Genomic DNA, 16,592 nt, shown 5'->3' on the forward strand with positions numbered 1-16,592 from the left:
AAAATGGTTTGTCTGGTTTGTCCTCGGGGTTTTGCCTGCCAAATAAGTTTTGTTATACTCACAGACATCATTCAAACAGTAAACTTCAGAGTGTTTTCTATCCAAATCTACTAATAATATGCATATCTTAGTTTCTAGGCCTGAGTAGCAGGCAGTTTACTTTGGACACACTTTTCATCCAGACGTGAAAATACTGCCCCCTATCCCAATGAAGTTTTAAACAAATACATGTCTGTCAATGAACAACCTGATGCCATGATTAAATAGTGAAAAAACACACCAATCTCTTTCATAATTTCTTTAAACAATAAAAGCAAATTTACTAACATTTCTGAAAATGGATATTTAGCGATTTGGAATGAAACTCTTCTTATGTTTCCCATCTGTTTCCCAGAGTAGATGAGAGACGTAATGTTTGTCTCTGTTGTGTTGAAGCCCATTTAAGCAGGAGAGATCAGCCTCCCCTGTACCCAGCTGTGTGTCCATGAAGAGTGACTGGTCTATGGGTAAACCTATAAACTTTAGAGAGGGAGACTTGTCTACTGAACAAAGGTAAGAAGAACTCATGGGTCATGGTCAGTGAGTTAAACAATACTGTCTCTAGTCATTTCTCCTCTCCCATTTTCCCGATTTATTTTTGTTTTTCATAAATCCATAGGCTAAACAATCACAGCATTCATTCCTGTGTGTGTTGTGTGTGTGTGTGTGTGTGTGTGTGTGTTGTGGTGTGTGTGGTGTGTGTGTGTTGTGGTGGTGTGTGTGTGTGTGTGTGTGTGTGTGTGTGTGTGTGGGGGGGGGTGCACTCCTGGATTGGGAGATGTAATCTCATGTTTTGTCCACAGAAACCAACAGGAGAGATCAGAGTCAGAGATTCTCAGTGGTCACTCTTCCCGGAGTCATCAAACAGACCTGGCCTCCATATTCAGTGTATGTGGTCCTGTTATGTACATTTGTTTTTGTTTATCTCAAGTAAGGTTGATCTGGCAATCATTCATTAATGTGTTAATGAGAAAGCATTTCTTCTCTTGCTTAACTTATTTACTTGATTTATTTCAGTTGCTTGAAAAGAATATTATGACATTTGTGAAGAACGAGCTGAAGATGTTCAAGAGGATTCTTAATCCAGAACTCCCAGAAGGCTTTGAGAATCCGAAGCAGGATAAGGAAGTGGTGGATGCTGAAGATGAGAAGCAGGAGAGCAGTGCCAGAGAGGGGGCTCTGAAGATCACACTGCACGTCCTGAGGAAAATGAACCAGAAGGAGCTTGCTGACACACTGGAGAAATGTAAGATCTGTGTGCCTCATGTTGAATGCTGTTTTATAACATTTAAAAAGCTAAAGTACAGCTAAAGTAGCTGTGTAACTCAATGATATTGTAGCAGCCTTAACACAACTCCTAGTGACCTCATCAAGTAGCAGCAGGGATTTTTATTTATTTATTTATTTCACCTTTATTTAACCAGGTAGGCAAGTTGAGAACAAGTTCTCATTTACAATTGCGACCTGGCCAAGATAAAGCACCGCAGTTCGACACATACCACAACACAGAGTTACACATGGAGTAAAACAAACATACAGTCAATAATACAGTAGAAAAAGAAGTCTATATACAATGTGAGCAAGTGTGGTGAGATAAGGGAGGTGAAGACAAAAAAAGGCCATGGTGGCTTAGTAAATACAATAGAGCAAGTAAAACACTGGAATGGTAGATTTGCAGTGGAAGAATGTGCAAAGTAGAGATAGACATAATGGGGTGCAAAGGAGCAAAATAAATAAATACAGTAGGGGAAGAGGTAGTTGTTTGGGCTAAAAATATAGATGCGCTATGAACAGGTGCAGTGATCTGTGAGCTGCTCTGACAGCTGGTGCTTAAAGCTAGTGAGGGAGATAAGTGTTTCCAGTTTCAGAGATGTTTGTTGTTCGTTCCAGTCATTGGCAGCAGAGAACTGGAAGGAGAGGCGGCCGAATGGAAGAATTGGTTTTGGGTGTGACCAGAGAGATATACCTGCTGGAGCGCGTGCTACTGGTGTGTGCTGCTATGGTGACCAGCGAGCTGAGCTAAGGGGGGACTTTACCTAGCAGGGTCTTGTAGATGACCTGGAGCCAGTGGGTTTGGCGACGAGAATGAAGCGAGGGCCAGCCAACGAGAGCGTACAGGTTGCAGTGGTGGGAAGTATATGGGGCTTTGGTGACAAAACAGATAGCACTGTGATAGACTGCATCCAATTTATTGAGTAGGGTATTGGAGGCAATTTTGTAAATGACATCGCCGAAGTCGAGGATCGGTAGGATGGTCAGTTTTACAAGGGTATGTTTGGCAGCATGAGTGAAGGATGCTTTGTTGCGAAATAGCATGCCCAATTCTAGATTTAACTTTGGATTGGAGATGTTTGATGTGAGTCTGGAAGGAGAGTTTACAGTCTAGCCAGACACCTAGGTATTTGTAGTTGTCCACATATTCTAAGTCCGAACCGTCCAGAGTAGTGATGTTGGACGGGCGGCAGGTGCGGGCAGCGATCGGTTGTAGAGCATGCATTTAGATGTGGTGGATGTGTTTGTTTAATTTAGAGAGAGAGACAACATTAATAATACCATCAGTAATACCAATAATAATATAATCAGTCACACCAGTCTGTAATGCATTATGAAAACATTTATACATTCAGTTAAGAGAATAAATTATTATAATTTAAACTTTATAACTGTCCTACATATACTGTAGCATTAAAACAGACGTAATATTAATATCCTCTGTGTTATTTCTTCATTCAGATGAGCTTGCTGTGATTTGCCAACGTGAACTCAAATCTAATCTAAAGAAGAAGTTTCAATGTGTATTTGAGGGGATCGCTAAACAAGGAAACCCAACACTTCTCAATAAGATCTACACAGAGCTATACATCACAGAGGGTGGAACAGGAGAGGTCAATAATGAACATGAGCTGAGACAGATTGAGACAACAACCAGGAAACAAGCAACACCAGAGACTGCAATCAAATGTAACGACATCTTCAAACCCTTAACTGGACAAGACAAACATATCAGAACTGTGCTGACAAAGGGAGTCGCTGGCATTGGAAAAACAGTCTCTGTGCAGAAGTTCATTCTGGACTGGGCTGAAGGAAAAGCAAATCAGGATGTCCAATTTGTATTTTCATTCCCTTTTCGGAGCTGAATTTGATGAAAGAGGACAAACACACTTTCATTGAACTTCTCAATTACTTCTCAATGGAACCCAAACAATCAAGAATCTCCATCTACAACAAGTACAAAGTTCTGTTCATCTTTGATGGTCTGGATGAGTGCCGACTGCCCTAACTTCCAGAAGAACAAGATCTGTTGGGACGTCACAGAGTCAACCTCAGTGGATGTTCTGCTGACAAATCTCATCAAGGGAAATCTGCTTCCCTCTGCTCTCCTCTGGATAACTACCCGACCTGCAGCAGCCAATAAGATCCCTTCAGGGTGTGTTGACCAGGTGACAGAGGTACGAGGGTTCAATGACCCACAGAAGGAGGAGTACTTCAGGAAGAGATTCAGTGATGAGGACCTGGCCAGCAGAATTATCTCACACATAAAGACATCCAGGAGCCTCCACATCATGTGCCACATTCCAGTCTTCTGTTGGATTTCTGCAACAGTCCTTGAACACATGTTGAAACATAAGAGAGAAGAGATGCCCAAGACTCTGACTGAGATGTACACACACCTTGTGGAGTTTCATACCAAACAGAAGAATGAAAAGTATCTTGGGAAGGAGAGACAGGTCCACACTGGAATAAAGAGAGCATTCTGTCACTGGGAAAACTGGCTTTTCAGCAGCTTGTGAAAGGCAATCTGATTTTCTATGAAGAAGACCTGAAAGAGGCTGGCATTGATGTCAATGAAGCCTCAGTGTACTCAGGATTGTGCACACAGCTCTTTAAGAGGAATGTGTGCTGTACCAGAACAAGGTGTACTGCTTTGTTCATCTGAGCATTCAGGAGTTTCTGGTGCTGTATATGTGTTCCTCTCATTCATCAACAACAATGAGAATCTAATTGACAAACTGCAAACAAAAGACAAGTCTGAAGTTACTATCTACAAGAGTGCTGTGGATAAAGCCTTACAAAGTGAGACAGGAAACCTGGACCTTTTCCTCCGCTTCCTTCTGGGCCTCTCACTGGAGTCCAATCAGAAGCACTTACGAGGTTTACTGACTAAGACAAGAAGCAGCTCAAAGACCCATGAAGAAACAGTGAAGTACATCAAGGGAAGATCAGAGAGAATCCCTCTCCAGAGAGGTGCATCAATCTGTTCCACTGTCTGAATGAACTGAATGACCATTCTCTAGTGGAGGAGATCCAAAGCTACCTGAGATCAGGAAGTCTCTCAAAACCCAACCTGTCACCTGCACAGTGGTCAGCTCTGGTCTTTGTGTTGCTGACTTCAGAAAAGGAGCTGGATGTGTTTGACCTGAAGGAATACTCCAGATCAGAGGAAGGTCTTCTGAGGCTGCTGCCAGTGTTCAAAGCCTCCAGAGTTGTTCTGTGAGTAAATAACATGACATATAAGAACTAATCATCAGGAAGAAATATTTAGTTTAGAGAAAAATATGTATTATAATATGTATATAATATTATTTTGAAAAACATTAAATAAATGCATTGATTTTCACATTAGTATAACAATATGACCATACAGTACTAGGAAACGGAAGAATAATCTATATGTTGTTAGGTAGAATAAACCAAATTCATCCGCCATTGTCCTTCTACACTACTCATGTTAAATTAACAGTGTGTTTGAAGTCATGATGATCTCTTTGTCAGGCTGTCAGGCTGTGGAGTCACAGAGGAAGGCTGTGCTTCTCTTGTCTCAGCTCTGAGGTCAAACCCCTCACACAACCCCTCACACCTGAGAGAGCTGGATCTGAGTAACAATGACCTGAAGGATTCAGGAGTGAAGCTGCTCTCTGCTGGACTGGGGAATCCCCACTGTAAACTGGAGACTCTGAGGTCAGTATTCCTGTAGTTGGTCAACAAGTGATAACTGTTCACCAGATCCACATGTGTTTACCAGACACACATAGTCCACACCATATGTGTTTGGACAGTGAAGCTTACAGTTTTACATTTGGTGCTATGCTCCAGCATTTTGGATTTGTGATAGAATGTTTCATATTAGGTGACAGTACAGGATGTCTCCTTTTATTTAAAGGTATTCATACATAAACTCAGGAAAAAAAAGATACGTCCTCTCACTGTCAACTGCATTTATTTTCAGTAAACTTAACATGTGTATATAGTTGTATGAACATAAGATTCAACAACTGAGACATAAACTGAACAAGTTCTACAGACATGTGACTAACAGAAATTGAATAATGTGTCAATGAACAAAGGTGGGGTCAAAATCAAAAGTAACAGTCAGTATCTAGTGTGGCCACCAGCTGCATTAAGTACTGCAGTGCATCTCCTCCTCATGGACTGCACCAGATTTGCTAGTTCTTGCTCTGAGATATTACCCTTCTCTTCCACCAAGGCACCTGCAAGTTCCTGTACATTTCTGGGGGGAATGGCCCCAGCCCTCCGATGAAACAGGTCCCATTTGTGCTCAATGGGATTGAGATCCAGGCTCGTTGCTGGCCATGGCAGAACACTGACATTCCTGTCTTGCAGGAACTCACGCACAGAACGAGCAGTATTGTCACGACTTCCGCCGAAGTTGGTGCCTCTCCTTGTTCTCGCGGGCGCTCGGCGTTGCCTCCTTGCAGCATGCCTAAGGCACGTTCACGAAGATGAACAGCGACTCTGGGCATCTTTCTTTTCGTTTTTTTTCAGAGTCAGTAGAAAGGCCTCTTTAGTGTCCTAAATTTCCATTACTGTGACCTTAATTGCTTACCGTCTGTAAGCTGTTAGTGTCTTAACAACCATTCCACAGGTGCATGTTCAATAATTGTTTATGGTTCATTGAACAAGCATGGGAAACAGTGTTTAAACCCTTTACAATGAAGATCTGTGAAGTTATTTTGATTTTTATGAATTATCTTTGAAAGACAGGTTCCTGAAAAAGGGACATTTACACAGCATATATTATATCCATATATATTACACAGTATATATAATATATCCATATTTATTACACAGTATATATTATATCCATATTTATTACACAGTATATATTATATCCATATATTACACAGTATATATTATATCCATATAATACAGAGTAAATATTATATATATATCACACAGTATATATTATATATATTACACAGTATATATTATATATATTACACATTATATATTATATCTGTCATGAACGTTGGTTGAATTAATGGACCAAGGCGCAGCGTGCATAGAGTTTCACATGTTTATTAGATGAAACTCACAGAAAACAATAAAACGCAAAAACGAAACGTGAAGCCAATGTAGTGCTCGCAGGTAAATAGACATAGACAAGATCCCACAAAAACACAGTGGGAAAAGGCTGCCTAAATATGATCCCCAGTCAGAGACAACAATAGACAGCTGCCTGTGATTGGGAACCATACCAGGCCAACATAGAAATTAAAAAACTAGACTACCCACCCTAGTCACACCGTGACCTAACCAAAATAGAGAATTAAAAGGATCTCTAAGGTCAGGGCGTGACAATATCCATACAGTTGAAGTCGGAAGTTTACATACACTTAGGTTGGAGTCTTTAAAACTCGTTTTTCAACCACTCCACAAATTTCTTGTGAACAAACTATAGTTTTGGCAAGTCGGTTAGGACATCTACTTTGTGCATGACACAAGTAATTTTTCAAACAATTGTTTACAGACAGATTATTTCACTTATAATTCACTGTATCACAATTCCAGTGGGTCAGAAGTTTACATACATTAAGTTGACTGTGCCTTTCAACAGCTTGGAAAATTCCAGAAAATGATGTCATGGCTTTAGAAGCTTCTGATAGGCTAATTGACATCATTTGAGTCAATTGGAGGTGTTCTGTTATACTCACAGACATTATTTTAACAGTTTAGAAACTTCAGAGTGTTTTCTTAATCCAATCGCTACCAGATCATATATCATATCCTAGCGTCCTGAGGCCATGACATAACAGGCAGTTTTACTTTTGCTTGTCTCACATCATTTATTCTGAAACCTTCCGAAAACTGCATTGGACCCTTACAAACTTGATGTCAAATCTAAGATAGGAACCTAAATGATCCTTTAGGTTAAACATTGAAATTCAGATAGCCTGGCTACAGGAAAGTCAAGAAATGTTGACTATTGTCCCTTTTGGATCCACACTATTATGGGCTTGTTATTCTCTTATTGTTAACAATAAAGCCAGATTCACTTATCAGTTGGTTTTATAGCTCCTCATAGCCTATCTATCATTGCATCTTTGTTCAACCTTTCGAGAAACTACTAACCGTATACGATTTTAAAAATTGTGTTTAACACTTGTTAACAGTACTATCAAGTCTGCCAGAGTGTAAGGCAGCCATGTTTGCCATATACAACAGTTGACTCTCATCGTACTAACAGCCAAGTGATTACCCAAATAGAAAGAAATAAAAGAGGACTCTACACTCTATGGCAGGCTTGAGTTTGACCTCAAACAGGTAGTTTTTTAGATTTGGCCCCGCAGAGGAGTTGTTCTTCTAGAGGCGGTAACAAGGACAAACAATTTTATACGGTGCATTTATTGCGAGATCACATACCAGAAGAGCGTTGGGATGGAGTGTAAGAAAGTGTCTTAAGACTTGGTGTACTTGTAGTACTTCAAAAAGCGATCATACAATATGTAGTGAGATGTACTGGACCAGCATAGATAACTCATAGCTACCTTAGTAGCTGTGACCTTATCATATTTGTTTGCTAATACAAGTAAAAGGCTCTCTATTTGTAATATTGGATTAGGAAAAAATAAGATTCTCTCGGTTTTAATACATGGGTAAATTCAATTTTAGGACATGGGAGAGGATAGGGGCTTGGAACCTGTAACAAAATTTGTTTGTGTTAAATTATTTCACAAAATTTGGAACAGGTCACCAGAGGGATTCGTTGCTTTCGCAACAAATACTAGTCTTTTGTGATAGTCCGAGAGTCAAAGCAACATATCAGTAATTATATTGAGCCGAAGGAGGGATTTTCTGTCGTGTTAGGACGGAGCAAAAGGATATTATGCTCGCTAGCTATTTATGCTCGGTTGATCTACGAGTTCGTCACAACATCTGCGAGCAAAGGAGGCAATGATCCAAAGAGGGTCAGGGCCAAGTTATTTTCCATCATTTGGAAGTAAGAATGACACGTGGATACGTTGCATTCCAAACCGTAAGCAAGGTTTGACCATATGTTTTGTATCTTGAAACCAAAATCACTCACTTGGGTGTTGTTCTAGTCGTCCGGGAGACTGTTAATTTGGGTGAGTAACACATATTATAAATGTCTTTCCGATAATCAATGCTCGGCTGTTTTACATAGTTTATTGTTATTCAAAAATCCACAATCTTGTGAATTTTCAGATCCTCAGATATTTATCACGCACTGATAACGTAGTAGCGGAGCACTGGAAACTATCAACAGCAAGTTATAAAGATATTACGAACATAATTGATTTTGGTAGGGGTAAACAATGTTTAGAGGTGTTGGCAGAATCTAGAGAAGTTGGACAAAAACCGGAGGCCTTTTGTCAGATCATATTTTGACACGAAATATTAACGCAAACTAAACGCGCTAATGGGATCAAGAGAAAACACTCTCTCCCTAAGGATAGATGGTTAAGAGGGTATGTTAGGCGTCAACTGAGGAGTTTTTCTTCGTGAGTAAACAAGATTATCTATAACTCTTGTTTCTATTGCTATAGATCTCATGTGTGCTGCCTCCAAATTTTTGAACAACGGGGACTTGACATGGGGTTCATTATGAGACGCTATTGTTCAAAATATAGGATATTAAACTTAGGTTCTTGAGGTACATCGGCGGCTGTGGCTGGTACGATTACCCGATTAGCATTGAATCTCAGGGAGGCCACTGGCCAACCAGGCTTATGTGTTTTATTGTTTGTATTCCTAATGAGCCCTGCGCTACCCTCTCGGGGTAGTGGAAGGGGGTGTATATCTGTGATCTGATCCACCCATCCCACATTTTTTTTATCACTGTTTTGCGTTCCCAGACAATGAACCGGTCTCTCATCAAGTTTAGTTGTTTCCGCGGGGGATTCATGAATCCATCGGACACTAGCACACTTGCCTTTGGTTAGCTGATGCTAGCCCTATCCTAGAAAAAAGAGGATATACTCCGAAGACTGGCCTTGCAAGTATTTGTGGGACCTTTAGAACGAGGGTGGGTTGGGACGTGATGGATGTGAAGTCTGGTGCAAAGGATAATCAGAAAGAGAATATCATATCAGACCACCCAACAGGGTATTGTAATACTTTAATATTTCGTATATTGTTTCGACACGACTTATTGGTTCACACACAATACGACTATACATGCGGCAGCTAGTTCTAAATAAATTTATGTTTTGTCCACTTTTTCCTTTTGTTTTGAGGAAACCTTCGCGTATCGATTCTAATGTAAAGTTTACATATGCAGCTAGGCGGAAATAGAAGAGATCGCAGAGAATATACACGCCTTTATCGCTCACAAGATATGGCCTAGCCACTAGTCTGCAAAACAAAAAATTAGAATTGCAATTATTACCTTTGGGCTGTTGGTTTAGAGGGACTGCGTGACGTCGAATTTTCAGGCGATTGGAGCAGGAACGATTGTTGATTTCAGACTCTTCAGGATCCGGCGGAGGATGTACTCTCATTGGGTGGTGTGGGAGACTAACTTTTATAAGTTTAACAAAATCCCGGATTATCTGCAGAAACGAAGAGTCCGCAGTATAATTGGCCCGCACAAGTGGTACATTTCAAACTCGGTGTACACGTCGCCACATTGGCCTCGATAAGAAGAACAATCCAACCAACAAAAAAGGACTAAGCTTCGACTTTTTTCGATCACAGTCCAAACAAACAAACCCTGTCGGAACCCAGTCATCACTTCGGGGAAGAACCCAGACACACGATACATCTCATCACATTGAACAGCGTCTTAAACAAAACTTTTCCGAATGTCAAATGAACAACCCCTATAAAGGCATAACAGAGTTTAAGTATGTCGTTTTACATGTGCTTTCATCTGTTAGAGATAAGCTATCCTACAGTTAAGTTATCGTTTTTTTATATTATTTTACACCGGTACCTTGAGATCTTCTGCTCAGATTGTGTTGAACCCTTAGATAAATTCTAGGGTGAGTTCATATGTTCATCTTAGATAACATCGCATGTGGTGGGATATTTTCCGTAAAGGCACCTAACCATGTGGCACAAGCCATGGGTACCCTCAGCACGCCCCTTTTATTGGGTCACATATTAATTCAAGAGACATTTAAACAGATCGGGCACGTTCATCCTACTGGAAGGGATTAATAATATTAATACATATTGTGGTTTTGAATAAAATACTCATAGTGATCTATCGGCGTTCTTAAAAAAATTGTGTATTATTAAGTTAAAGGGTTCTTTCGGGAAGGTTATAATTCCATTATAAGTCTAATCCTAAACTAAAGTTATTCCCAAGTTAGCTGTGAATTGTGGAAGTACTGTGTGTAGTTGTTCATTATTTCTATTTGTTAACTTCACGTTCAAAACTTAACGACGAATATTGGGAAACGCTCAGAAGTATTATGTAGTGTCTTGTATCATACTTGGGTAAATGTGCTAAATATATCAAAATATTTGGTGTGGTCTCTATCGTAACTACACAAGGTTAAATAACAAACTTGCATACAGCTTGACTGACCGTTGTAGTCTTGAGAATGAAAGATTATGTGGGATATCATATCAATAGAGATAATGTGAAGGTGTAGAATACCGCCACCAATATGTGATGGATAGATCAACAAAGACATAGTTATAGAGGTAGTATCTGTTCTTGGTAAGTCCATAACATGAGTAATATAATACGGCAGAGTCAATGTATCTAAATCATCTGATAATAGTCTCTAATATAACCTGAAAATGTGTAGTCTTGGTCCGCATTTTAAACAAGAACGAATATTTCATGGGGAAGGCATAAGCCAACTTAAATAGCTATCACAAGAACTGCCAAATAATAAAAGACAGAACTTACGTTTTTGCAGACTGCGTAGCTGGATGCATGATGAGACGACATAGAATCATTCCCACTTTCTTGTTTTAGAGAGTAAGGAATGGGATACCCCTCCTGGTCTGCATGGGGAATATAACAACTATATTTACGAGAGAAACTAGTACTGGGAATCTCCCCATAATAAACGAGAACATAAAAAATGCGTCTATGTTTGCGAGGAATGAAAAGGAGGGAGGCTCTTTAGCAAGCCGAAGAACAACTCAAGAGTATACTCACTCGTTTTACCACTCCCAAACGGGTCAGTTTTCGTAAATTTCAAATTTGCTTGGTTACAAACGGGGATGTGGGGCATGTCTTACAAAATAGCTATGGATACGTGGGGGTGACTTATTTTTATAGCATCGACGTGTCAGTGACTGCTGAGTTGCTTGGAGGATTCACACACAAAATAAAGAAGATTGGCCAGATTTGAAACCTATAAGACAATATTACACTGAGTGGATAAACCTCCGAACTATAATGTGGATATACATTTTGAAAGCGCCAACTACTTCTATGCCACACAGGTTGAGCTACATTTCAAGTTCAGGGGCTTAATATGTGAAATGAATCTTATACATGACATCATGTGGTCTTCAGTTCAAAACACTAGGGAGGACAGAGTAGTTCCGATTAGTCCCATTAAAACAAGTTTGAGAGAGGGCATATCACTCAATGGTGCACCACTTTTCTCCATTAAGTTAGTGGGCGAGCACCTTAATTTGGCCTTACACGAGAAACACAAGAAGAGCCATCAAGGAGCGAAGAGTGAATATGTTGGATGAACGATGGGGCGATAACTTTCTACAATAAAGAGCAACAGGGAGTCAAGCAAACGGCTGGACTAACATAGAGTCACATAACCTTTCGGATCTCTCAGAAAAATAGATTTCATCTCAGAAAGTACATTTCATAGTAAAGGGGTATTCTGGTGAAGATTACGGAGTGGCTCAAACTAGTTAAAGATATAAGTTGGCGTGTTTGGGTTTAAAACTGGTTAGCAAGATGCGAGATTTGCTGAAACTAAAAATAAATTACACGGCAAAAAGATGAAAAAGGAAAACGAAGTTGGCATAACCATTGGAGTGCTCGAGATGTGTTAGAACCGCCATGACAGCTCCGTCTTGGTTTTCCAGAATTTGGAACATTGTGGGCCCCTAAATATAAATTCTAAGGATCTCTTTCGAATGCATCTAAACAATATGCAAAGTAGATGGGGAAGCTTGTGGAAGGAATGCTAGTACCTCTGAAACGTTTCCATGATGTAGGTACCCACAGTCCATTACTGTAAACACTCTCGTTTGTTAATGAAAACGGAATTGCTTACCTTCCAATAAATTACAAATACCCAACAATAACTGTATTTTGGTACAGAGTGTATGTAACTGATCTTGCACTCTTGTTTCGGAGTGAGGGTTGAACCTAACGCTGGGGATATGATGAGGGTTCCGAAATTTAGAAATCCGACAAAACCGGCAGCGTTCTGAAAAGCAAATAAATGAGGGGCAGAGTTCGAACAAAACCACCACAACCTCTAAGCCAGCTGGATCAGGTAGATGAGGACCTAGGATGTCATGACAGTACTGACAACAGTATTATACGACCAATTCTAAGAATTACAAAGGTTTATATTACCGGCTGCAAGGGAGTGATTTTGTGTATAGGCATCATATGAAGAGGGCATGGCATACCGTTATTGAAGTAAACAGGTGAGACCTATGGGTAAACTATGCGTGCAAGGGTTAAGGGTTGCGGCAGGGGACACATCCTTCCCTAACACTCTTAGGGCCTTTATTATCTTAACCAGTTTACATTTTTTGTGTTTCTAACGGTTGTGTAACATGCTTGGTATTTCTGTTATGGTGGTTAGTATAACAAAAAATGTGGGATAGGTTACCTGATTCGATTTCTCTCTGTCAGGCCCAAGACAGGAAAATTGCCTTACAGTGCACACTTCTGGCCATAGGTACCGGCAGACACACCGAGAGCTGAGCTTGGATAATATCTCTCATATGTATCCCGAAAGCAAAATCTTGTAGGAACCAACAAAGGTTTATGAGGGACTCGTATTAGTGTAATCGTTAGATCCATTTTTGCTACGTACACTGGGAGGATGTGCAACAAGAGGAGGGAGAATTATTGCGAAAGTTCACCTGTGTATACGTAAGTATTTTAGACAGTCAGAAACGCCGCTTTTAATTAGGCTACAGTTACTCAATCAAACATTGTTAAGCACCTTTGGGGCGGCATTTGGGGCCATATATTTCCCACGCTTTGAGTCTTCTTGGGTATCCCAGAAATTTTTACAGGACTTGCAGGGGTGCCTTGTTGGTGCAGAAGAGAAAGGGGTTAAACGATAATCTTCAGTAGCGAGTGTAACTAGCAAAGTCTAGTGCAGCTCCCATTGATGGAGGAACTCATGCACTTGCACGTACCTTCTAACTCTTTCAGTCCCACCTGAGATGGCCAACAGCCTACGGATACTAGACTGTGAGTCTACTAGGTGTAGGTTAAATTTTGAGACCCAAGCGTGGACCATGTTGGTTCATGGTTTGGGACTGACAAGATACCATTATTATCTAGATTTTTCTTGAGGTTAGGTTCACATGTTGCTGTATCAGGAGACAATGAGCGATCACAGCAAAACTTTATTTACCTCTGTTCTCAGGCCTATGTTTAAAAAATCCTTTAACTGAATAACAATCACAACTAAATATAGAACAATGCTGTACTAGTAATATTCAGTACTGAACATAAATGCAGTTGACAGTGACGAGGACGTATGTCGTTTTTTTGCCATATGAGTTTATGTATGAATACCTATTATCAATAAAAAGGCAAGACATCACTGTATCATAGTCCGTAACACGGTAAAATGAAAACATTCTAATGAAACAATATCGCAAGAAATGCTGGAGCATAGCACGCAAACTAAGTTAACCTGTAAGCTTCACTGTCCAAACACATATGGTGTGGACTATGTGTGTCTGGTAAACACATGTGGATCTGGGTGAACAGTTATCACTTGTTGACAACTACAGGAATACTGACCTCAGAGTCGTCAGTTCTTACATGGTGGGGGCGAGAATTTCCACCCAAAGCATCTCACGAAGCCCAGAAGCAGAGCCACGCAGCTTCCACATCCAATGAATCCCCACTTCCCAGGCCTGCTATATCAAACGAATTGTTACGTAACAACCTCCCTAGTATGTCCTCTCAATCAGAGGAAAAGCGAAAACACTGCCTCAGCTATCCAGGATCTCTCTCTGACGAGAGTGTGGCACAGGGTAGCAATTAGGGTTGCAATTTAGAAACCGTGGACGGAGCTTTAACATAGAACAAACACTTGACAGCTACTCAGCAGCTGCAAAACACAAGAAGAAGCCATATCAGCCCTTCCATCTGTGTACCTGTCCTGACCACTAAACCACCAACGCCTAGACCAGCCACATATCAGAACAAAAGAGGAAGAAATCATCATATGGACTTCAAACACGAGCTGTTATGTACTAGGAACGTGACAGACAATGAGTGAGTGTAGAGGAAATCGGCGGAACTGAATTTGCCGTTATATTCTTATCTCTTAACAAATACATATTAGACATATTATTCCACTCCATCGTTTTCCTCATAGAGCTGGAGATGATGGTCCTATCAACTGAGTCTATATGCTTACATGCTGACAACAATCAATGCATTTTTAATGTTTTCTCAAGAACAAAAAATTCAAACAAATATAGGAATTTATCTCTATATTAATACACATAACAATAACAATCTTTTCATTCTAAACTTCTATAAACTATAATAGGAATAATTTTCATCACATTATCATCGAGAAATTCGAATAACCATCTAAGTTATTCGATATTAATAATGCACATAATCAATCATATCAATCCAACTAGTTATTGAATTACACATTGAAATCTATAATCATTCATACTAACTATTCAGCAAGAAAAACATATGGAGACACTATCTGAGAATCAGATCAATGTCATCAAACTCAGGATCGAGCAAAGGCACTCACGATAACAATTAATACCCTATCCCCAACATTATTGAGTAGAATTAACTACATAACAATATCATCAACTATATGAATACACATAACAATTATATCACTTCTCAAAAACGGTATTCAAAACACAAATTCACACCAGCATCTCTTATTCACATGAAGTCAAGCAACACACAACTATAAGTACTACAAGTAGACCTAGGACCTCACTGTAGTCACAGTGTACAGTACAAAGGTTGGGTTTTTTAGAGTAGAGTATCTTTACTGTCTTACATGATTATGATATCATCAGGTAAGCTTTGGATTCTCCATTCCACGAGATGAACGTCGATATTGGGTCCATTCATGTTCACCTCAGACACCTTGGACTTAGACAAAATTAGGTCATAATAGCACTCTAATTCTCAGTGGGAGAGGGATTGCTCCTTCTGATCGCAAATTCCCACATTCTTGTCCAAACGCTTTGACAGTATTGTTGACTGGTCCCATATTCCCTTCCTTCGCAACGTGTTGTGATTTACATCAATCGCTCACTCTTGGTGGTCTTATTTTCGAGAGCTACTACGTCTTGTTTGTAACTTAGCAGTCTTGCAGTATTGTGTCAGCTTGGTTGTAGTTTGTTAAGAACTGATGTTTTCCCAATACAACTGAATGGTGGAATAACGTCCCTGTCCATTTTGGTAGTCACTTGCTCTGTGTATTGTCAGTAAAATAGAAGTATGTTTCTTTGAACACTTCTACATTCAGTGAATGGTGCCACTTTTGGTTAATTGCGCCACCGTCCCAGTAGACGCGCCCAGACGGGAAGCCGGAGGAAAAGGGTCCATCTTTAAAAAACAAAAGGAAAAAGAATTAATCAAAAACAATAGTAATTCTATACAACTTGAGGGAATATATGTTATAAGTGCTTTATTCAAGGATCTGCAATCAGCTACTCTTGAGAATTGAATGGGATAAAATGAGTAAAAGTTACAGAGGACACAAGGATCATTCACCCCCTACGAGTGTCATTGGTGAGATGGTGATGAGTGTACGATGTTTTTTTTGTAGCCTGCTGTTTATTGGTAATAGAGTGAGAGGTTAAGCATGTTTTGTTGTTGCTCTCTGTTTTTGGTAATGGTGAAGAGGTTAGCATGTTTTTTTGTTGCCTCTGTTTATTGGTAATGGTGAGAGGTTAGCATGTTTGTTGTAGCCTCTGTTATTGGTAATGGGTGAGAGGTTAGCATGTTTTGTTGTAGCCCTCTGTTATTGGATGTGAGAGGGTTAGCTCTGTTTTGTTGTGATTGCCTCTGTTATTGGTAATGGTGAGAGGTTAGCATGTTTTCTTGTGTAGCCTCTGTTATTGTGTATAAAGGTGAGAGGTTAGCATGTTTTGTTGTAGCCTCT

At 39.9% G+C, this 16,592-nt stretch overlaps 1 protein-coding gene across 1 annotated transcript in view; it reads left to right on the plus strand.

Annotated features, from left to right (window-relative positions):
* Positions 1–435: 435 nt before the first annotated feature.
* LOC112077720 (NACHT, LRR and PYD domains-containing protein 3-like) overlaps positions 436–16,592 on the plus strand; it is a gene marked incomplete at its 5' end in the record, with an annotated part of 26,879 nt that continues 10,722 nt past the window's right edge. Inside the window, 5 exons of the mRNA XM_070441809.1 lie at positions 436–552; positions 843–927; positions 1,057–1,285; positions 4,254–4,530; positions 4,813–4,998. Of these exons, the coding sequence (XP_070297910.1) occupies positions 436–552; positions 843–927; positions 1,057–1,285; positions 4,254–4,530; positions 4,813–4,998 (894 nt within the window). The remainder of the gene's footprint in view (positions 553–842; positions 928–1,056; positions 1,286–4,253; positions 4,531–4,812; positions 4,999–16,592) is intronic.

The sequence above is a fragment of the Salvelinus sp. IW2-2015 genome, unplaced genomic scaffold (genome assembly GCF_002910315.2).
Source record: "Salvelinus sp. IW2-2015 unplaced genomic scaffold, ASM291031v2 Un_scaffold4860, whole genome shotgun sequence".
In the NCBI taxonomy this organism is placed as follows: Eukaryota; Metazoa; Chordata; class Actinopteri; order Salmoniformes; family Salmonidae; genus Salvelinus; species Salvelinus sp. IW2-2015.